The 24,249-nt window shown below is 33.5% G+C and overlaps 2 protein-coding genes and 1 long non-coding RNA gene across 6 annotated transcripts; all 3 read right to left on the bottom strand.

Moving 5' to 3' along the window:
* Positions 1-963: 963 nt before the first annotated feature.
* Positions 964-2,065, bottom strand: LOC105794836 (protein vip1). 2 transcript variants are annotated; one of them, XM_012624194.2, is made up of 4 exons: positions 1,834-2,065; positions 1,679-1,757; positions 1,509-1,604; positions 964-1,403 (listed from the first exon to the last, which is right to left on the bottom strand). In XM_012624194.2, the coding sequence occupies exons 1-4, from the start codon at positions 1,947-1,949 to the stop codon at positions 1,053-1,055; spliced, it is 642 nt and encodes a 213-aa protein (XP_012479648.1). In that variant the 5' UTR covers positions 1,950-2,065; the 3' UTR covers positions 964-1,052. The 2 variants fall into 2 exon arrangements, with proteins under 2 accessions (XP_012479648.1, XP_012479647.1); XM_012624193.2 differs by having other exon boundaries at positions 964-1,424; positions 1,834-2,060.
* Positions 2,066-11,907: 9,842 nt separating this feature from the next.
* On the bottom strand, positions 11,908-17,510 carry LOC105794840 (uncharacterized). 3 transcript variants are annotated; one of them, XR_008194562.1, is made up of 6 exons: positions 17,308-17,510; positions 16,860-17,008; positions 16,567-16,629; positions 16,123-16,433; positions 15,898-15,983; positions 11,908-12,159 (listed from the first exon to the last, which is right to left on the bottom strand). It is a non-coding gene; the product is annotated as an uncharacterized LOC105794840 (long non-coding RNA). The 3 variants fall into 3 exon arrangements; XR_008194563.1 differs by having other exon boundaries at positions 12,070-15,662; XR_008194564.1 differs by lacking the exon at positions 15,898-15,983 and having other exon boundaries at positions 17,308-17,509.
* Positions 17,511-19,805: 2,295 nt separating this feature from the next.
* LOC105794835 (protein indeterminate-domain 12) lies at positions 19,806-21,487 on the bottom strand. Its single transcript, XM_012624192.2, has 3 exons — positions 21,341-21,487; positions 20,856-21,252; positions 19,806-20,764 (listed from the first exon to the last, which is right to left on the bottom strand). The coding sequence occupies exons 1-3, from the start codon at positions 21,480-21,482 to the stop codon at positions 20,032-20,034; spliced, it is 1,272 nt and encodes a 423-aa protein (XP_012479646.1). The 5' UTR covers positions 21,483-21,487; the 3' UTR covers positions 19,806-20,031.
* Positions 21,488-24,249: the final 2,762 nt, after the last annotated feature.

Below are 24,249 nucleotides of genomic sequence, written 5' to 3'. Positions count from 1 at the left end.
TAATTTATTTCTTATATTTTTCTATTTTCCACCAAAAAAAATTAAAAGATATTAAAGATGTCCTTTTTTTTCAAAAAAAATTAATATTTAAAATAATGAAAATAATCCTAAGGCACATTAATAAGGTATTATTAACTCTATCCTTAATTTAAGTTTCAGTGTACATTTTTTTTTTACTTAAGATGTGATATTTTCATTAATTAACATTGTAAAAAATAATAAGGGTTTTTAAAGCTTCAGGAATATTCGTAACCCAGTAAACAGGTAACGACCCTGCTCGAGAGCTCTTGGCAATCCAATCAGCAACAACGTTAGACGAGGAACACAAAGAAAAACAATTGCTGAGTTTTGCACCGCCTGAGGAATGCCAATTTCCATAGCTTTTGATTTTCATTGGTTGCAAAATTAATTCCTAAGAGACATGATCAGGTGGCGACCAATGACAAATCTATCCCGGTTCCATTTGTTGCTCAATTTAGTTTCCAATAGAACCCATCAGCGTCCATTCTTGGAAAGAAAGTTTGTGTTTACGTTGATTAGTACGTAGTTCGGCAGAATTTATGTTTTTCATCGCTGCCTTGGAAAAAATCTGTCATATGATCAAAGCTTTGCCATATTTTTGTCCTTGTGAAATGTGAGTATTGTTTATTTGTTTGTTATTTAGCCAGTAATTTATTCCAAAATGTTAGCATGTCTCCAGCAAAGTCTTTTAGCATCAATTGTCATGTACCATGTTTTTGCAAGTTTGAACAAAAGGCATGCCTGTATGGATTTTCTTTAGCATCAATTGTCTCCGCCCAGATCAAACGTGGTTCTTTGGTGTTTTTTATATGAAATTATGAAATTTTGGAGGAATGTATCCGGAATCCAAAGGTGAAAAAGAACAATTATTATAAATGAATTAAAACATGAGAAGCTCATAAGTCATAATATGATAAATTTTTAAGAAGGAAGCAAGAGAGATTGCAATCAATAATAATTAGTGGTATCGAGTTTACCTTTACTGCTTATTATATATTTGTTTACCATTCATACAAATAAAAACAAACTGATCATATACGATCCCTAGAGTTGGGACTACAACCCTTCCTATGGCCAAGCTCTAAGACAAGCTTGGATGTTTTTTGAAGCACACCCGATAACCATGTAGCACCTACTGCAACATAATCAGTATTCTTGATCCTCTTTGCCACGTCTTTTGCTGCTTCCTCAGCTGCATAAATCGCCTGATCAGCAGCACACACTGCTAACCTGGTTTTGTCCATTACCACTCTACTGTTTTCTGTTAATTTGAGCTTGTGATTCAGTTCATCTCTTGCCTGGTTCAATTTCTCAACCCCTTCTAAAGCTATCGCCTCAACTGCAGCTCGCAATCCCGGCATGTTTCCTCCTGTCTTGTTGTTCTGCACATCGTGCTTGCTTTTCTAAATGTAGCAGTGTCCAGTGCAACTAAATACAGTTAAATGCTCATTCACATACATGTTTGAAATAAGGAAAAAGGAAATTACCTCAGTAACAATAGGAATTGTTCTATATGAGACTGGAGGATCTGCTGCATCCTTCTTTGGCAGAATTCGAATTGGTTGGCCCGCAAAATTAGCATTCTGCAAACCAGGTTCTTACATTACACATCAAATACAAACAAAGGAAAATATTAAAAAAATTTCAAACATCTTACGTTAAGGAGAAGAGCTGTTTGATAAGCATATGGCTGCCTAAAGGTTACCAGAGCTGACAGTGATCGGTCTCTATTCGCACTGCTTTCAAACAACCAAATAAAAAAGAAGAAGATAGGAAGCAATTAATTCAGCTATAGAAGTTTGAATAAATTACCCCAAAAGCTTGATTTTCTCGACATGGCCACAGTTAGAGAAATATGCATTGAGGTCTCCAAGGGTGACTGTAGGAGACAGGTTGAGAACCACTACAGTCAAATCAGGATTAGCCATTTTGGTTTCAGTTTCTGGCTACGCTTGTGGTGATCATGTTTACTATCTCTTTCTTTCTGCCCTAAAAGGTTAGAATCCAGTTCCAGTTCCAGGGAGCCGATAAAAATGAATAATTAATTTACTAGTGGGAGAATAAAGGTTGGTTGATGAACACGAATTTATTCTCCTCTCATAAAGCTTAAAAGCAAGGTTTTCACTATATATGTATTTCTCAACTGTAAGATAAATATTATTAAGATTGTATCATCTATGTTTTCTAGACATGAAAATGGTTGGGAGTATGTTGAGGTATTCAATTCTACGTATTTCTTTGTGGGGTGAAGCTTTAAAAGACTATAACGTATGTCTTGAGCAGAGTTTTCAGTAAGCTTATTGAGGTATTAAAATATTATTTTAAAATATTTAATTTATAAAAAAAATAATTTCAAGTATTAAAAATTTTAAATATTGAATAAAATAAAATTTTAAAAATAAATATTTTAAATTTACTTGTTAAAAAATTAAAATTTTTATGAATTGTCATGTTACTAAAATATCTAAACCACTACAAAAGGAGAGGGTAATGCGCTTAAACGCACACTCGTACCCACGTCCTCTTGCACTGATAATAATGTCGATACCAATTGAGTTAAGACTCAATCGACAAAAACTTCACAAATTTAATTCTACTTGAATTGTATCTTTCCATTTTGGCCAAGCTTTTCCGTGTCTATATTTCTCGATAGATTTATTCAATATCCTTATTTTCTTTCATTATCTCAATAATATCATTGCATACAAACTGTTGTAGACAACTTTTCTATTTTCTATGATTCCTTATTTTCTCGTATAGACATAACTTATCGAGATCTCTTTATTTTCATCTTCAGGTGCCTAAATCTCTTATAGAGTGTTAATAGTTAGTTATGTCTTGGGTCTCTTCAGAAGCACTCGCCTCCACTATATGACTATTCATATTTATATTTTGTGAAAAATATAATGTCGGTAATGAAAATATATCGCAAATAAAATAGAAATAGAAAAATAAAGAACACACAGATTTTACGTGGAAACCCTTTCGGGAAAAAACCACGGGCAGAGGAAAAGAAAATTCACTATGTCGAAAAAATTAATAGTTAGTTATGTATTGGGTCTCTTCAGAAACACTCGCCTCCACTATATGACTATTCATATTTATATTTCTTTTACAATAATTGTCATCTTTGGAACCAATCAATATACCATGTTTTATGCATCCATTACTTTCATTTATTCTAACATATTTTCCTACTAGAACTTTGATTGAAATCAAAACATTAACTGTTATACAACACTTAATTATTTTCATTAAGTTAATAAATGCATTTAATAGTTAACTTGTAATAAAATGAATTATCTTTTTGAACTCTTGGTTCAAATTACTTTTTATGAGGATTTAGATAATGATAGTACATTATAATTAATTTATTTCATCCAGCTATTATTTCTCCTCCTAGTGTTGGAAAATAATCAAATCAAAATAATAATCACAAAATCATGTCATAATTAAATCTCCAATTGTTCAATACATTTATTAATAAAAGAATATTCATAATTATATATATATTCTCAACTTTCTTTAAAACCCATTTTATGTATTGTGGTGGAGCAACTTGAACACATATTGCACATTTAAAATTTCTAAAATGAGAATAGGAGTATTTATCATAACTTATGGCATGATGCGTATAAGTATTGATTTATATAAAATATCATATCTTTATACATGTATACAAAAGTTTTGTTTTCAATAGATATAGTTTATCTACTAACTAGAGGCATTTAATTCATAAATCTGTTAAGTTATTTTATACTCAACCATCAGACATTGCGATATTTACTCGCACTGGCAATCTAACATATAATCATCAATGAAAGCCAAAAAAATGACCACACAAACATTAGAAAGAATTGTTACATAATCTAAAAATATAGAGAGACCAAAATACAATCCACCCATAAATTCCTTATTTTTACCCACGAATTATTTTTTTGATGCTACTATTATAATTACTTTTGGGTGTTCTTTTTTATTTGGTTTTGGTAATAAGTGTTAACAACATAAAAGGTCGTACCTATAAAATACTGATGGTCACTAAACTAACTATAATTAGTACAAAGACAAGCGCGCCTATCAACAATAGTATAGCTATTGTGAGTAGGGAATATCGTATCCACGAGGACTAAAAGTACTAGTAATTACCGTTTTCTAGTATTTAGCCGATAAATTTAAGTGTTCGTTTTTAATCTAAATTTACTAATCTAATCTAACTACGAATGCAACAGAGAATGAAATAGGAAAATAATCGAAGATACTCAATAAGATAGACAATACTCAGGAAGGAATCCACCTAGACTTCACCTATTATTATGAATCTGAATTAATTGATTTATTCACTTGTGCCTTGATCCGTAGAAATCCCTAAATTATGTTAATATCTCTTTCGAGAATAAGAACAACTGACTCTAGGTTGATTAATTGAAATCTCTTTCTAATTAAAACCCTTATTGTCGCATTAACTCGATCTATGGATTCCCCTATTAGATTTGACTCTAATACAATAGATTTATGTCGTCCTATTTCTAGGATTGCATGCAAACCCACTCAATTATACTAGATCTACTCTTAAACAGAGGCTTTTGCTCCACTGAAATAAACACATTAAACATGAATTAATATTTTAAGAATATTAAAACATAAAATAAGCATACATAATTGAGAATAAGAATAAAGTATTTATCATGTAAATCAAAAATCAAATAATAAGATTCATCATAGGTTTCATCTTCCCTAGATATTTATGGAATTTAGTTTATAATATGGAATGCAAACATCTCAAAATTAGGATAACAACAAGATATAAAGAAACTTAATAAAACTTCGAAGGAAATTAAATGGAGATCTTCAATCTTGAAGGAGATCCGCTTCAATCTTCTTTTAGTGTCCCCTTAGGTCTTCTTCTAATTGGTATTTATAGACTTCATAATGCCCAGAAAGACTAAAAATTTGGTTTTTCTACGTATTTGGGAATTAGGGTGCGATATCAACACGGGCTGACACATGGGTGTGTGGCCAGCCCGTGTGGAAATGCATAGGCTGTGTGGATCCTGGAAATAGCTCCATTTGTCTGATTTTGGCTCGTTTTTCGCTCCTTTTGCTCCCAAATGCTCTCCTAAGTATAAAAACATGAATTTAAAGGATTATTGTTAAACTTTCAACAACTCAAAGAAATCATACTTCATTATTATTCTCATAAACCGATTACAAGTATTTAATGCATGTAATCTCAACTAACAAACATTAACAGAAACATTAACTGCTTGCTAACTGATAACCGATAGTAACAGAAAACTGTTATTTCTAACATGGCCAGTACTTATCAACTTCTCTTCTCATCAATTACTTCTTGACTCATATCAGTAACACAAAGTTGATCTCAAAACTTAGTAAAAATTTCTATTGATAGTGGTTTTGTTAGTGCATCAGCAATTTGATCTGAACTCGAGACATGACTTACTTGAAGTACTCCATCTGTAACTTTTTCACTGACAAAGAATATATCCATCTCAACGTGTTTGAATTTTGAGTGTAGAACCGGGTTTCCTGCTACTGCAACAACAGCCGAATTGTCACACCATATCAAGGCCTTCTTTGGAACTGGAACACACAACTCAGTTAGTAATGACCGGATCCAAACCAACTTTGCAGTGAGATGAGCAACACTTCTGTATTCTGCTTCTGCCGTCGACCTAGAGATTACTTGTTGCTTCCTTGAGCTCCAGGAGATTGGATTCCCTCTAAGGAACACACAGAACCCGGAAGTAGACCTGCGATCATCCATATCAGAACCCCAACTGGCATCCGAGTATCCTTCAAATAGAAACTTCGATGATCGAATGAACTTCAACCCATAATTCAGTGTGCCTTGTAGATATCTTAAGATTCTTTTCATAGCTTTAAAATGTAAATCCAAAGGTTTATGCATAAATTGACAAACGTTGTTAACAGAATAAGTTATGTCCGGTCTAGTAATTACCACATATTGCAAAGCACCAACAATACTTCGATAATGATGTTCATCTTCAATGGGACTGCCTGTATTAGCTGAGAGACGACATGTGGTGACCATCGGTGTAGGTAAGCTATTAGACCTGTCTATGGAGGCACGTTGAAGAATATCTAAAATGTATTTCCTTTGTGTAAGAAACATACCTTGTGAAGTGTAATTGACTTCAATACCAAGGAAGTAACTTAGCTTCCTTAGGTCTTTTAACGAGAACTTGGCATTTAGTTGGGTAACAAAATCACCTATGGTCTTAGCATCATTCCCAGTAACGATAATGTTATCAACGTATATCAGCACATAAACTAACTGAGACTCAGACCAAAAAATGAATAGGAAATTATCGGCTTTGGAAACTTCAAACTTCATAGATACCAAGAATTCTCTCAACTTATGAAACCAAGCCAGATGTGCTTGTTTGAGACCATACAAAGCCTTCCGTAGCTTACAAACTAACTGCTCACCATTTGACCCTTGCTGTTCGAACCCAGGAGGTTGCATCATGTCAATCTCCTCACTCAACTCCCCATTTAAAAAGGCATTATTAATGTCCACCTGTCTAAGTGGCCAATTAAAAGACATTGCTAAAGCAAGGACAACTCTGATTGTAGTTGGCTTAACAACTTGGCTAAACGTTTCTTGAAAGTCAATACCAGCTTCCTGCAAATATCCCTTAACCACAAGCCTGCCCTTGTACCGAGCAACAGAACCTTCTGCATGTCTTTTGATCTTAAAAATCCATTTACAACCAACAGCTTGATGTCCTGCAGGTAATGGCATGAGATCCTAGGTATGATTAGCGAGCAAGGCACTATATTCTGCTCGAACAGCTTTTATCCAAGTTGGGTTTTAAAAGGATTCATTTATGGTCAATTGTTCCTTTTCAGCCAGAACCGAAGCTAAAATTTTAGGCTTAAAAATTCCACTTTTAGAACGAGTCTGCATCGGGTGAATACTAATATTCAATGGAGCTTCTGTACTACACTCATTCTGACCACATGATGGAGAGGCTTCTGTTGGAAGAGGAAAGTCAGCTGAGAAGCTGGAATGAGAATGAGTTCGATGAGATAGGACTGAGGAGTGTGCCGATGGGACTGAGGAGTGTGCCATAGGAGATATTCTGACCAATCTTGTATCTGCTTGTGCTAAAACGGTCTTATGAGAATTACCAGCCACAATAATAGGGAGCATGGTCTTCTGCTTATAAGAATCCCTCATGGAACTTATTAGGAATTTTGAACAAAACCTCCCATGAAACGAAAAACTGTCCTCATCGAACTAAACATGTCGAGAAAGATAAACTCAACTATCTTCAGCAAGACACCTAAACCCTTTTACATTGGGGGCACTTCCAAGAAAAACACATACTTTAGACCTGAATTGTAGCTTATGTTGTTGAAAAGGTTTTAAATTGGGATAACAAGTACAGCCAAATACCCGAAGAACACCATAATTAGGCTTGTATTCATGAAGTTCTTCATATGGACTCACTTGATGCAAAGTCAGAGTAGGTAGTCTATTTGCTAAGTAAACAACATGCACAAAGGCATAATACCAGAATTTCAATGGTATACTAGACTGAGTTAGAAGAGACAAACCCATATCAACAATTTGTCTATGCTTCCTTTCAGTAACTCTGTTCTGTTCGGAGGTGTAGGGGCAAGTAACCCTATATTGGATACCTAGACGAGAAAGCTCCTTTGCCAAAACACGATACTCTCCCCCTGTCTGTTTGTAGCATCTTGATAGATCGACCAAATTAAACTTTGATCATTTGATGAAAATTGGCAAAATAGTGACCAACCTCAGATTTATTCTTAAGAAAATATATCCACGTGTATCTACTATACATATCAACAAAGGACACGTAATAGAAAAATCCATTTGAAGGCACGTGAGGTTGTCCCATACATTAGATACTACAAGTTCAAAAGGAACCGTGTACACTGTAGTGGAAGAAGAAAAAGGGGAGTTTTTGAGCCTTGCCCATCTGACAAGCCGTATATATAGGAGGTAAACTACGTTGTACATATAGGAGGTAAACTACGTTGTACAAAAGGAACTTTACAAGACTTCAAAACATGAGCCAAGACGTTTGAGCAAGGATGGCCAAGCCTGTTGTGCCATAGAACAGCAGATGAGAGTTGAGCACTATTTACTAAACACGAACTAAACTTAGAAAGGAAACTGTCACTGTTGGGAGTAGATTTGGACAACTGAAATCTGTATAGGCCCTCATGCATGTGTCCCTCGAGATGGATCTTCCTTGTCTGAATGTCCTTCACAAAACACAGAAATGGATGAAACTCAAAATAAACACCATTATCTTTAGCAAACTATCCCACAGAAAACAAGTTCTTGCATACTGTAGGAACATGTAACACATGCTGAAGATGTAGAAGTCTAGAACCAGCCACAATAGTAGAAGAGCCTACATTAACTATAGATGCAGACTTACCATCACCCATAACGACTTGACCTGTACCTGTATAAGGAGATACAAACGTAAGATTGGATACCAGGTCTGATCAAATACTGGTGAGGGTGACGATCGAGAACATGTGCCAGAACAATTAACCACAAAGGAGCATGTCGTCGAGGAAGGAGTAAAAACATGAGCCTAATGAAAGTTGACCGAAGGATTTTGACCAAAAAGTTTCTCATCAAACCGATGGTAACAGTTCTGCACAATATGACCAATCTTACCAGAAAGTTGACATTGGGGTCTAGAGCGAGACCAGCCTCGACCAGTTAGGGGTGAGCATTCGATCGAATCGAATCGAATCGAATCGAAAATTTTCGAGTTAATCGAGTTTTCGAATCTCATTTTATCATCCTAACTTTATTTGAAGTTTTCTCGAATCGAGTCGAGTGAGATGAAATTCGAATCGAATCGAATCGAATATATTTGTTCGAGTTAAATTTTAAAAAATAATTTTGGGTCCTTGTAACCATTGTCACCCATCGTAATAAAATTTGTCCACCTTAATCAAATTTTTTATTAACTTTCATCACCTCATAATTTATTTATTAATTTTTATATCTTGGTTAGCTTATTTGTTTGCTTAGTTGTTTCAATTATCTTGATTCTTGTCACTATGTATTCGGAATTAAAATATATTAAATATAAAATATGATTTTTAATAAAATTTATTTTAAAATAAAATTTGAAATTGATACCAATATAAAATTTTAACACGAATATTTTATGGCATAATTAAGAATTTAATTTTAATATAAATATTCAATATGACTAAACAATTCAATAATATAAATAATATAAAATGTGAAATTTAATTTAATAATATAAATAGTATATATAAATAAAATTATTACTATTTATGTTTAGTGATTTTTTGGATAATTTTGATTTTTATTTGAGAGTAAAGGGTGAGAAGTAAAAGTTTAGGGGAAAATAAAAGTTTTGGGGAATAAAAGTTTGAGGGAAGTAAATAGGGGAGTAAAATTTTGGAGGAAAATATTAAAAAATTGGAGGGGGGAGGGTTTGGGGTAGATGGGAGGTGGGATGGGAAGAGAATAAAAGTTTTAGTGGAAAAGTGGGAGGGAGTAAAAATTTTGGGGGAGAATAAAAAGTTTTGAGGGTTTTTGAGAGTAAAATTTTGAAAAAAAAATGAGTGGAAGAGTAAAATTTTGGTGGGAAATGGATTTTGGGTAGATTGGGGGTTGGGAGGGGAGGGGAGTAAAAGTTTTGGGGGAAAAGTGGGAAGGAGTAAAAGCTTTGAGGGTAAAGTAAAAAAGTTTGGGAGTTTAGGGTAAAGCTGTAAAATATTATAGTTTGATATTCGAATTATTCGAATTATTCGAGTTATTCAATTGAAAACTCAACTCGATTGAACTCGAAATTGAAAAAAATTGAGTTGATTGAATAACTCGATTAACTCGATTCGTTTAACTCGAAATTCGAATTTTTTTTTGATTTTTCGAGTCGAATCGAATTTTGCTCACCCCTACGACCAGTGCCTCTAGTTTTCCCACGCGACCAACTGCGGCCCGAACCACAATACCCTTGTTTGGATGTTTGAGAGTAAGGGGGTTTTGAATGTTTCTTGATCGAGTATAATGCATGACGCATACTTGAGATCTTATACCTGACGTGGTACCAAACCTTCTTTCAATTGTGGTCTAAACATCAAAACTTGTCTTAGCTGCTGTGAGATGAACCAAAACCTCACCCGTAACCGTCGAAAGGAGCCAAGAAGCAAGAAATTTATCCTGCTTCTTATGAACAAGAAAGGTAGGATTGTCAACAAGACGACTATCAGCCTCTGCAAGAACCGCAGGAGGAACAAAAATCGTGCCCAAGACAAAGCCTTCAAGTCCGTAACCTTCAAGAATCAGCAATAACTGATGCTTCCACAATAAGAAGTTATGTTCTGCAAGTTTGACCGTATCATGCTTGGTAAAATAATGAACTGTCGATGATCCACCATTGCCAAGGTCCTGCAACTGGACTGCTCCACCAGTGTTTGATGAATGGCGTGGAGTAGCAGCACCTGGTATTGCCTCAATATCCATGAAGAAAGAAAAACAAAAACAAAACTGTTAGATCAAAAAAAAAAATTTGGCTCGTGATACCATGTTAAACTTTCAACAACTCAAAGAAATCATACTTCATTATTATTATTCTCATAAACCGATTACAAGTATTTAATGCATGTAATCTCAACTAACAAACATTAACAGAAACATTAACTGTTTGCTAACTGATAACCGATAGTAACAGAAAACTGTTATTCTTAACAATTAGGAGCATCAAAATCACTAATTTACATAATTAATCATCTAAAATACATCAAAAATGGGATTAAAAATATGTTACTTTTATGGCTTATCAAATACATATATTAATTATGCCGCATTTCATTTGAAGTTGAATGCACAAAAATAAATTGGAATGCGATGACATTCAAACGAAAAGGAAAGTAGGATGGATGAATTTATTTAATTATCATCTTGACAAGTGACAATTATGATTATTTAATAACTCATCTATTGTATTTTTAAATATTAATTAGCACCCACAATTAATCATAATATAAATGAAGGGTGTTTATATGGTAAGAGTTAAAAAAATTTAAGGCCATAATTAAATTTTGTAAGATAAAAACTTTTGTATTATGATTTATTAATTATATATTTTTAATCAGTGTTTATGTCGTTCTTTTAATCCACTTTTTAGTGCCCCATAATGAATTTATTATTTTAATATTTTCACATTAAGATTTTTTTATAATTTTTAAATTTTATAATTAAGCCATTAATAATTTTATTTTCACCCTTCAAATTTTAGTCTCAATGCTTAAGGTGTTTTTAAAAAGATTTTCACATTAATGTTGTTTACAATTTTAAATTTTATAGTTAAGATTATTTACAATTTCTAATATTTTCAAAATCTTAATGCTTTACACATTTTAATTTTAGAAATTAGGTAGGATCCACGATTAATTATTTTACAAAGTCAAATTAAAAATGCTTTCATTATTTTTTAATTTTATTTATTTTAATAAGAATTTTAATTATCTTTTACATAAATACTTTATATAAAATCAATTTTAAAATATATATTTTTATTTTACATCATCACTTTTAATAAAAATTTTAATTTTTCAAGATAAAATTTATTTCCAAAAACATAATTCTAAATTGCATATTGTTTTAATAATTAAAAGAAGTTTTTAAGCACATTTTAAAATCAAAATAAAAATTAAATAATTTTCAAATACTTAATATGATCAATTATTATTTTAAATTAAAACAATTAATTAAAAAATATTTAATATCGTTAATGGTCAAATTCGACTTTTTTTTTCAAATGTAAAGCCCACATTTAGTTCAGGAAAAAAATAAGGGTCACATTGGTAAAAGATGCATACATTAATAGCTAAAATTAACATTATATCATATTTGTGGATTCGTCTGCTACCCTAACATGTCTCTGTCTGCTCTCTTGGCAAGTTTTTAAGTTTTTTTGAGTCTTCTTGTTTTGGCGGCTGCCATCACCATAATCTAAAACAATCTTCTTTGTTTTTTTTTTTTTGGTTTTTCTTCCTGCATCCATGGAATCAGATTTTGCTGGTCTAACCCTTGACGAAGAAGAAGAAGCAATCCTGCGAGTACAAGTTGATTAAGATTTGGTAAGGGAATAAGAAGCTCTTAGTCTGGTTGGATGTTTTCTTACAGCCAGTATTATTCACTACCCAGCAATGAAATGCACCATGGCTAATTTATTGCATCCTGTTAGGGGTGTTCAAATTAGCGATCTGGGGAAAAAAAGTATTTATTTAAAATTTTTCATATTATAGATATGAAAAGAGTTTTAAAGGGTCACCCTAGACATTCAATAATCATCTTTTGATTTTGCACAAGTTACAATGGGGGGAGGATCCATTAAGAGTTCTGTTAATCTTAACACCTTTCTGGGTATAAGTTCATGATGTTCCCATTGGTTATTATTTTGAAAATTTGCCTATGCAATTGGGAAATTTTATCGGAATTTTTCAAGAGTATGATGGCTCAAGCTTGGGGAAAGAGAATAGGAATTTTATGCGAATAAGAGTTCAAATTGATATTCGTCACTCTCTTAAAAGGAAGAAATAAGTCATGTTTAGAAGCAAATGATCTTATGTCAAATTTAAGTACGAAAGATTGACCTTTTAGGTTATAGTGATTCCTTTTGTGAAGCTAAGATGGAGGCAGGTGTAGAAATTACTGAGATGTGTTGGGATTTATCTTTGCGTGCATAGTCAAGAAGAGCCCAATCAATGAGTAGTGTTTGGTTAAGGGAAGAAGGAGGAATAGTCGGTAAAAACAATAGAAGTGATGATTCTAGAGGAAATAGTGGAGAGGGAGGTGTCAAAAGAATTGAATGTGATAAAGATATTGACCCTGTTTTAGGGTTCAACCTGGAAGGAAAAACGGATCCCTTACGATTAGAGAAGGATAAAATATTACTTGATCAAATTCAAACGACTATGGATCATGATCTGGAGAATGAGGTGGTTATAGGGGAGGAAGGGAAAAAGAGAGCTAGAGGGGACTTTGAAGAAAACAGTAATATAGGAGGTAGAAACAGGAGAATGTCTGAAGTTACTCATTTATTATCGGCGACTGCCAAGAGGCAAGCCGACCGGTCGCAATAAAAATCTTAAGTTGGAACGTTCGAGGTTTGGGTAATCCTCAGACAGTTCGGAGACTTTGGCACTCACTGAAGTTACATTATCCCCAAGTGGTCTTTTTTATGAAGACAAAAATTAACAGAAAGCAAATGGAAAAAGTTAGAAAAAGTTATGGTTTTCAGTTTGGAATTGATGTTGATTCGATTGGTTCTAAAGGTGGACTAAGTTTAGCATGGCGAGGGAATGTTAATATAATGCTACAAAGTTTCTCAAATCGTCACATTGATGTGATTATTGATGATGTAGGAGATAGCAAGAAGTGGAGATTTATAGTTTTTATGGTTCTCCTTACTCACATGATATGGAGGAATCATGGAATCTGTTGAGACGATTATGTAATCATGGAGAGTATCCATGGCTGGTTTGTGGAGATTTGAATGAAATCTTATATGATTTTGAGAAGAAACATGGATTACCTAGAGAGGAAAGAAGGATGGAAGCTTTTCGAAAGGTGCTAGAAGATTGTAGTCCGGTGGATGTGGGTTATTCAGGTAATTGGTTTACTTGGGAGAGAGAAAATTTGCCAGAAACAAATATACAGGAAAGGTTAGATAGGGAAGTAGCTACGGAAGAATGGAGTTCTTTATTCCCAAATTCCTTAATTTAGCACATTCCACATTTATTTTCAGATCATTGTCCACTTCTTATTAATATAGATTATAGAGCTAGAAGGATGGTTAAAAAGAATTTTAAGTTCGAAGCTTGGTGGGTTTTGGAGGAAACATTTTTTGAAGAAATTAGGTGTTTTTGGGAAAATTCTACAGGATATTTTCTGAACAAGCTGGAAAATTTAAAAAGAGGTTTAGAAAGTTAGGAAAGCTAGATTCGACGGAGTAGAAAAATGAAAACAGAGGTTTTAACTTCAAAGTTGACAATGCTACTGGAATCTGACAGAAGTGATGAGAATTTGGCAGAGATTATTGATATAAAGATCCATCTGAATTTTGAGATTGAAAAGGATGAATGCTATTGGGAACAGAAGGCCCGAATAAATTGGTTGAAACTTGGAGACAAAAATACAACAGTTTTTCATAAGCAAACGACACAAAAAAGAAAGCAGAATCTAATCCACAAGATGCAGTTTGAAGATGGCAGGGAGACAGAAGAGATTAAGGAGATGGAGGAAATTGCCAGATCGTATTTTATGAAGTTATTTTCAACAGGAAGGCAAGATAACTATGAGAAAAGCTTTTTAGAATTTGACAGGTGCGTTTCTGAGGAAGACAATAATAAATTAATGGCAAGATATACTAAGGAGGAGATACAGGAAGCTCTATAAAAAATGGGACCTACAAAAGCACCAGGAGAGGATGGTTTTCCAGCTATATTTTATCAAAAATGTTGGCCAATCATTGAGGATGATTTCTATACTTTTTGCCTTCAAGGATTAAACGAAGGTATGGAATTACGTTCGGTTAACCAAACAAATATTGTGCTAATCCCAAAAATTTTGAATCCTTCCAATATTACTCAATTTAGGCCAATTAGTTTATGCAATGTGATTTATAAACTGATAGGTAAAGTCATTGCTAATCGCCTTCGGGTAGTGATTCATAAATGTATTGATTCAGCACAAAGTACTTTTGTTCCAGGAAGGTTGATTTCTGATAATGTGTTACTAGCTTATGAAATTTTACATGCTTTAAAATACAAGAAGATAGGGAAAAAAAGGCTTATGGCTGTCATACTATACATGAGTAAGACATATGATAGGGTTGAATAGAATTTTGTGAAGGAGGTAATGAAAAAAATGGGATTCGACCCAGGATGGGTTGATTCATTAATGAAATACGTCTCTACAGTATCATATTCTGTGAATTTCAATGGAAACATAAGACAAACTTTCCTTCCGTCTAGAGGTCTTAGACAAGGGGATCCTTTAAGTCTGTTTTTATTTTTATTTTGTGGGGAAGGACTTTCGAGTCTAATGAGGCTTGCAAGAGCAGGAAACATTCTTAAAAGAGTTAAAGCTAATCGAAGTGGGCCAACTATCTCTTATTTACTCTTTGCAGGTGATTGCATTTTATTTGCAGAAGCTACTTAAAGAGGAGTACAATCATTAAAACAGATATTGAAAGAGTATGAGATGAGTTCAAGCCAATGTGTTAATTACGACAAATTGACTATTTTCTTCAGTACAAATACATAAAAAGGGGAAAGGGTTGTAGTTTCACAAATACTTGGAGTTAAAAGAGCATCTAATCCAGAACGATATCTAGGGCTAGTATGGTGGGAAAAAGAAAGAGATCGTCTTTTCAAAATTTGAAGGACAGATTTAAACAACAAATTGACAATTGGAGTATAAGATATCTCTCCCAATGAGGGAAGGAAGTTTTTTTTAAATCTATACTCCAAGCTATCCCAACTTACTCGATGGTTTGTTTTATACTTCCTAAGACTCTTTGTGCTGAATTGGAGGGAATAATAGCCAAATTCTGGTGGCAAAAGAATTGTAGTAAGAAGGTATTCATTGGTGCGCTTGGAAAGATCTATGCTTATTAAAAGAATATGGTGGCCTTGGTTTTCGAAATTTTGTGAAGTTTAATGTTGCGTTATTAGCAAAGCAGGAATGACGTCTTATTGATTATCCAAATTTATTATTAGCCCGCAGTTTGAAAGTAAAATATTATCCTAATTCGAATTTCTACAGGGATCAGTTAGGAAATTTACCTTCGTTTTCCTGGAAGAGTGTCTAGGCTACGAAAGGGCTTCTAGAAAAGGACTATGCTGGAGGGTGGGGAGGGGTGATCAAATATCTGTTTGGGATGATTTATGGATATCAAGAAATGAAGCGGATAGAGAACCGAATCAAGACAATAATGAAAACACCAAGTTAGTTTCGGATTTAATAGAGTCCACTAATAGAAGTTGGGAAACAGAGGTAGTAAGAGATACCTTTAGAATGGATGTAGCGGAAAAAATCTTGCAGATCCCACTAGCAGAGACAGCACTTGAAGATTTTCAAGTATGGAGAAGGGAGCCGACAGGGGAGTTTTCCGTTAGGAGTGCCTATAAATTATTACATGAGCCTAGTTTGGATCCTAATATTTTTATATTACATGCCGAAACTAAAAATTTCTATAGAAAACTATGGAAATTATACATCCCTTCAAAAATTCAAATTACAGTATGAAGGATCTCGTGGAATTTCATCTCGTCCCTTGTCAATCTCAAACTCAAGCGGGTTGTGGTGGAAGTTCAATGCCCTAGATGTTGTCATAAAGAAGAAAATAGCTGTCATATTTTTCAACAGTGCCCTACAACCGTTGAGGTTTGGAACCAGTTAAATCTTACATGGATATTAAATCACAGTAATCTGAATATGTGGGAATGGCTTACCTTGGTCATCGCTCAAGGGACTAATGAGCAAATCCGGCTCTTTTGCTGTGGACTTTGGTTAATCTGGTTCAACAGAAACCAATTTTTATATGAAAGAAGATACATGACAGGAACTAAAATAGCAAGGAAAATCCGGAACTATATCGCAGAGCTAGAAGTAATAAACGAGAAGAAACTTGGTTCAACAGAAACCAATTTTTATATGAAAGAAGATACATGACAGGAACTAAAATAGCAAGGAAAATCCGGAACTATATCGCAGAGCTAGAAGTAATAAACGAGAAGAAACTTACTCTTTATTCTATTGGTAATATTCAACAGGTATACAGAAGGGGAAGGGTCACAGTTTATTTTGACGCAGCTTTTGACCGTCAATCGTCCAGATCGGCTACAGGTTTAATCGTATGGAACGAGGAGGGGGAAATCCTTGCATCACAGATACCTATTCACTCCAAGATAGCAAATCCGTTCACGACAGAGGCATATGCAGGATTACAGGCAGTAAAACTAGGGATTAGTATGGGATTAAATAAAATAGGAGTAGTGGGAGATTCGAAAACTATCATCAAGAAATGCCAAAATACTGGTATTGATAAATCGGTCATTGGAGCAATCATCAGGGACATACAAAACTAAAATGACAGATTCCAGGAGATTGAGTTTCATTTTGTCCCTAAAGCAGAGAATGTCTACACTCATGTTATCGCAAAGGAGGCTCTAAAGAGAAGAGAAAGCTTTTACCTGATGGGGGAATCCCAGAATCGGTTCGTCACGCACTGGAAAAGCTCCGGCCAAAGCTTCCGGATTGAGGGAAAGGAGAAGTGAAAAGTTTCTGAAACAAAAGGTAGCAGATAAGAATCATTTATTTTTTTGGAAACCTGCTATCATACATGGCTGGGACGGTTGATTTGAAAGAAGCAGACTATTGGTATCCAACTGTTTGGATTTGACTGGTATAGGATAAGGCTTAGTTATAGTTTTAGTCTAGTTAAAATTGAATGAGATGGGCTAGTTATGTTAATTTAGACCCGATTTCTTATTAGTTTTCTGTTTCTTGACTTTCTTTTTTTATGTTTTCTTTGGACCTCAGCCCAATTTTTCTGTTCTTATGTATTTTCTTTATTTATTTATATGAATAAATCTAGTCAAATTATTCAAAAAAAACATATTTAATATCAAATACAATTACCCTTAGCATTGCACATAATAAAAAACTAGTTATTATATAATTCTTAGTATTTTGATTATTGATGAGATCATATTTCTGGCATTAATTATTGATTTCATCGATTATGTTAATAGTGAAGTATAATTTATTAAGGGGAGTTACTTATCCAGAGCATTTGTATCTCTTATTGTATGTGTTCTCATATTATGGTTTTTGTTCAAAAAATATCGAAGGGGAAGATTGTTGAGGCAACTTTTGAGTAGTGTCCATTGGTGTCTAGTACTGCTTAGCTCAGAAACTTGCCATGTTTAATTTGACAAATTTTGACAACAAAAATTCTTGGGTTTTGATCCTTACTGATATTTTGGTGGACTACAAGTCCATCTATGATATCCAAACTGTTTGTAATAACATACCTTGGAGATTGGTTTGAATTGGATAAAGGCAATCGACTTCCCACCTTTGGTGAGATTGGATCGAATTGGGTAAAACTTGGAAGCATATGTTGAAGAGTCAAGACTTATCTTGAGCTCATTGGAGATATTCTTTATGCTTATCTTACTAGTTTTATGGGAGGATTGATTGTAATTGATTTAGTATGTTAGCAAGTCTCAATTCCTTATAAATTGGGGACACTTGTATAGATGATATATTGAACTAAGAGAACTTATTGTTGTTCATTAGGAATGTTTTCTTGTGAGTGCATTGAGTGCAAAATCAAGTGTGTTGGTTTATGTCTTAAATTTTCATTTTCAAGGGGAAGAATTAGAAGAGAATTGTCTAGATTTTAGGTACAAAAGTGAGAAATCTAATTTGGTGAGTGTTAGAGGTTGTAATCACTTGTTGCACGAGTGACTAAAATAGTGAATATTATCTTTTTGGGTAAGATCCCGCAGACGTAGAAAAACCAAATTGCATAAACATATAATGTGCCTTTTTTTTTCTTTGTGTGTGTGTGTGTGTTTTTACCTTGTTCATACCCAATGCCTAAAGCAGTTGGCATTGATCATTGCACTGCTGCTTAACACTGTTAAAATTTACTTGCAAATATCGATTTAGCTCTTTCGCCCTATCACATGAGAAATGATTAAAATGTGCTTGGATATGGTTTCTTGCTGCTCATATTTGTTTTAATAGACCATTTTGCTTTCATATTCGGAAACTTGTATTTATCAAAATAATGACGACAGGCATGATAAAAGAGTGAATTTTGTGTCACAATTCGCAAGTAACTAGAGACCAGAGGAGTATCTATTAATTTGCTATTAACTTTAGTCCAAATCGAAGAAAATGTAGTTAGCATATTTTTGGTTTTGAAAGTTTAATTTATACGTGCAAAAAAATTCGAGTCTATATAAATGGAAAGATTTGAAAATCTAGTATGCCATACATTAAATACAATCTTTTAGAGTTTTCTTTTACGAGGAGTGTTTATGTTAATTTTAAAAAATTTAAAATATTTATTAAAGTGAATCTAAGTATTAATCTTTCTACCATTAAAAAGTAGATGTTGCTCGATAATTTTAATAAAGATTTAAAGGATGAATTTTGACAAGCACTCATTTTGTTCAATGTTTTGTTCATATATTGGGAAGTAATGCATGTATCGGATTTTATGCATGAGATTCAACGTATTGCAAATTAATGCATGAGATTCCTTTCATGAAAGGATACATGAGAATTCACATCCTTGACGCGAGTCCACTGATGTTTTACTTGGTAAATGTCTGTCGTCCCAATTCGTAAGTAACTAGTTTGATAGATGCTTGGCTAAAATAATTAATGGAAGAAATGATTTATTATTTGATTTATTCGTTTTCAAGTACGGTTTTTTAGAGTGACGGAGTTAACGGGGCTGGCAGGGCCTCCGATCCCATAAAATGTAAAAAATTTTATTTAGTTTCTTTATAATTTATAAAATTTTAAATTAATAATGGTAAAATTTTATTTTGGCCCCCTCAAAAATAATAAAAATTTAATTTAATCTTCTAAAAATTATAAAGATATAGACTATTAAAATTTTAAAATTGCATTTTTACTATAATAAAAATATACAATTTAATTCCGCCTCAACAAATTTTTTGGTTCCGCCACTAGTCTTTTCCAATATCATCCAATGACAGCTAGTTAAAGCGATATTAGCAGCAAATACATAAATGTTACATCATCTTTGATTAGCATGGCTATCTGTTTCCGATTATGTTTAACCAAAACTTGAAATGAGATCGCTCCTTGATGAAAAAGTGGTGCAATTACTACAACATCACTAATAACTTAGCTGGAACTAGTTCAGCAGTTTACCAGTTAGCACGTAAATTGTTCAGCCCTTCCTGCGCGTTGGAGTAGCCCAAGTTCATTATGTTTCCGTCATAGTTTCTTTCGTTATCCACATTCTGATGCCCTGTTGGTTTCATACCTAAGAAATCAACTGTAAGTTTTTGTCCACCTTCCATGTACACTTGTCCCAACAGATTTGCAGCTTTCCCATTCTCTGCCTGTAGAAAATGAGAGTCGAACAACGCAGTTGGAGCAAGAGGATTGTGAGATGTTTCTTCTCCCACATACAAACCATTGGTACCGGCGCCATTCGAACCGTCCTGGACTGAGCCAGATGAGTTCATGTTACTGGTTGAATATCCAGTAAAACCTCTGAGTAGGATTGGGGCGATTGTATTATCACTGATCTTAGCGCCCATTTGTGCAGCTTTCTGTAACAGGGCTGTTGCAGATGTATAAGCAGACCCTATCGCAAGTGTAGAAGCCAGGGATGTTGTTGGATTGAAAATTTGATCCAAATTGCTAGAGATATTCACGATCCCAGTCGACTTCAAAGACAATAGCCTCTGTGAGTTGTCCATGCTCTCATTACCAATCGACAGATTCATCTTTGTGTGGTCAGAAATGGACATTGTCTCGTCTGCTTGCTTCTGCAAAATTGATCCTCCAATGGCACCATGGTTACGGTTCACCTTGTAATTTTCCTCTGTTAATGCATCGCAGAAGGCTCTATGTGTGACGAAGCTGTCCTTCCTGTTCAAAACAAATGGATTGAAAAATAATGATTTCAGTATCATCCGTCACACCTTGGATCACTTACAGAACATATATATATGCTACATACCTCGAAAAAATTGTGCCACAGTCGCAACGATATTCTCGGGTGCCACAGATCTTGGCGTGTGCCTTCCAATCCGATTGGACAGCATATCTTTTAGAGCACTTATCACATTTCCATTTCTTTTCTCCATGCTTCCTGCAGAAATGCTTCTTAATGCCAGTCAAGTCGCCTAAAGCCCGGCTCGGATGATGATGAACACAATTCGGCTCAGGACATACATAAACCCTTTTCTTAACCTCTGTATTCGTTCGTTGCTTCAGTTTCCAAGGCAAGTTATGCCCTCTTCTATGCAGCTGAAGGTTCTGATCTCGTTGAAATCCTTTATGACACACCTCACATATGTACCTGTTGGTTGCCATTAGCGTCCTTGGAGACAGTGCTACCACCTCCGCATCAGGATCTGAAAATTTGCCAAAAACTGAAAACTTAGTGATCTTACAATACCTTCATGCAACTTACTTAAACAATTGTACAGAAAGCATGCTTGCCTGGATTCCCTGGAAGATTCCTTTTCTTCTTTGAACTTGTGGTGATAGGATGTTCAATAGGATTGGGACTCTCATTAGACGACTGTGAGATGACAGTGCTGTGATGTTCATCTTCTTCAAAATCTTGAACAAAGTTTGACATGTTTAACTGGCCTTTTGATAGTTGATACTGATACAATGTTAAGCAGCAGTTAATATATGATCCAATAAGGTGGGGGACTTGGCTAGCCGACAAAAGGAAGAAAAAAATTCCATACCAACCACGATGGAAGACCATGGTCCATGTATTGTTAACTAATCCGGAATAAGAATTCTTTGATAGCAACATCATTCCATCAAACAACATTTGTTAAGATCATCCATGAATAAACTATACATTAAAAGTTGGGTCCGTTTGTCGTGTATGTGACAAGTAAGTGAACTTGTTGCAAATCCCCAATGATTTTCTTTTCAAGGGTCAAAAGAAGGAAGTCCATAAGTGGGGGTGGAAGGGGAACTTCAAAAGCTGTTTGCCGTTTATGTAATTGACATAAAAGAATTAGTTGAGCAGGTAATTAATGAGACAAAAAGAAAGAGTTGCAGAGAAATTAAAAATGGAAAAAGTGTAGAGGATGCCAAAGGAGAGATCCAAATAAAAAGACAAGTTTTGCCTTCCGTTAAAATTTTGTAAGGGTGATATCATATGTAACATTAATTTTCTACCTGCTTCCATGATCCACTCATCACAAATTTGGCATATTTGTGTTTGTCATTCTTGATTGTTGCTTTGCTTTGAATTGCTAGAATTAGTTTTCCTCACAACCCCAAAAGAGAAGTATGATGTTAATTGCATTGTATACGTTATACATTTTTATACCTAAATATATTAGAGGTTTTAAATCAGGTTTTAAAATTGATAAGATGAAAATTCATAATTAGCAATTCGTTTTATTATATCAACCCTAAAACTCGAATTAAATCCTATTTATCGATTGTATTTGATAAATAATTAAAAAATTACAGTTAATACTAAATTTATTCTACGAACAAAATCATAAAAATTTAAACCTAATAATACTAAAATTAACTTCCATCTTGAAAAAAGAAATTAAATTTTGTCAAATCAACCCTATAATCCGAATTAAACACTAAAAATTAATTTTATTACCTTTAGATATCAAAATAGATAACTTTTGTCAAATACATGTACCAAATTAGACCAAACAATAACACAAATACCACATGAAAGAAAAGAAGAAAAAAGAGTCAAACTCACGTACTAAATTACATTAGCAATACCAATGATGCAGGTTGAATTAATGTTTAAATGAAAATCATTGCAGTTATTGGCAGTAATCGAATAGTATAACATTAATGGTGTGACGTGGATCTGAAAACCAACAGGCTAATTAAGTAAGAATTTTGTGTTTGGACATATCTTTGGATTGAGCTTTCAAGATTTCGGATTTAACAATGTGATTACTTTAAGAGGCCTCAACACCGGTGTAACTCAAACCCCACTTAAAGCACTCATTAGCCGGAATGATGATGATGGCTATTATTATTAGGTTTCAAAATAGCAACAATCACTGATATTATATTTATCTTAAACTGAATTATTCTTGGAATTTTTGCAACAATGTTTTTTTTCTCTTCCAATAAAAGGTGATGGTAGGGTTTGTTTAGAATTATCAATTAAAGAGTTGAAATCAATGCAATGTAAGTTCTTTACTTGATTTTTTATAAAGTGTCATGTAAAATCTGAATTTCGAGATTAATAGAACGTTTGAAATACATTTCAATATATTTTTGTTTGAAAGGTAAGATAAACTTTTAACACTAAGATAAAAATATGATGAATAATGAAAGAGATTGTTTTTCGATGTTCAATGAAATTCATTGGAGCTTCCTTACCATGGGAGATATTTATTGAAGGTATGGAAGATTCATTGGTGGGTTTATACCTAAAAAGGTCGAAAAGATAGAAATATTATTGGTTTTGTTAGCTTCTCGGCCCTACATGAAGCAAAGTAGGTTGCCTTCATGTTTAATGATGCTTGGATTATTAATACTCTTATACAAGTCAATGTTTCAAGGTAATAAAAGTCCCGGAGAAGGTGGCTAAATAAACCATTTAAGAAAAAAAAAAGGAATTATTAAACGATAAGGATTTTAAAAACAAGAACTTGGAATCTTAATGGATCAAGTATCTGAACCAATAGGTTTGAGATATAAGAGTATTATTTGAATCCAATGGTTAATAACGTAGGCCAAATAATGGGTAGGGTTCAATAAGTTGGCATGGTATTATGAGTGTGGAAGAGGTATTTTAGATTTGATTTAAAAAATTAGGATTGAATTCGAGTTTGGTCTATTTAAATTTGTTCAAATAATTCGTTATATATATATATTAAGAGTTAAAAATTCAAGTTTAAGTTCAACTTATAAACATATAAGATAGAATGATTGTAATGTAATAAGTAGTTTTTAGAAATTTGTTATCTTTCATATTAATTACATTAATCTCTGGTATAATCAATTGATATGTTTGAATGTATTTTCTTTTCTTTTTATGCATTACTATATGTTCCAATATTACTTCATTCTTGATAAAATATTTTCGTGGTAATTCCTTGAAATTGTATGTCAATGGCAAAGCTAGGGAGCCTAGCAGGGACTCCGGCCCCCCTAAAATGAAAAATTGTTTATTATTGTATAATTTATAAAATTTCAAATTAGAAATGATAAAATTGTATTTTGACCTTAAAAGATGATAAAAATTTGATTTAATCCTCTAAAAATTATAAAATCACAAGCTATTAAAATGATAAAATTACATTTTTTATTATTGTAAAAATATACAATTTAATACCGACTAATATATAAAGATGTAGTCCGAGCCTCTTTATAGTTTGGGTGGGCTGAAATGA

Source organism: Gossypium raimondii, chromosome 3 (genome assembly GCF_025698545.1).
Source record: "Gossypium raimondii isolate GPD5lz chromosome 3, ASM2569854v1, whole genome shotgun sequence".
Classification (NCBI taxonomy): Eukaryota; Viridiplantae; Streptophyta; class Magnoliopsida; order Malvales; family Malvaceae; genus Gossypium; species Gossypium raimondii.
The sequence above is the reverse complement of the archived record's forward strand: the minus strand, read 5'-3'. Positions and strand labels throughout refer to the sequence as shown.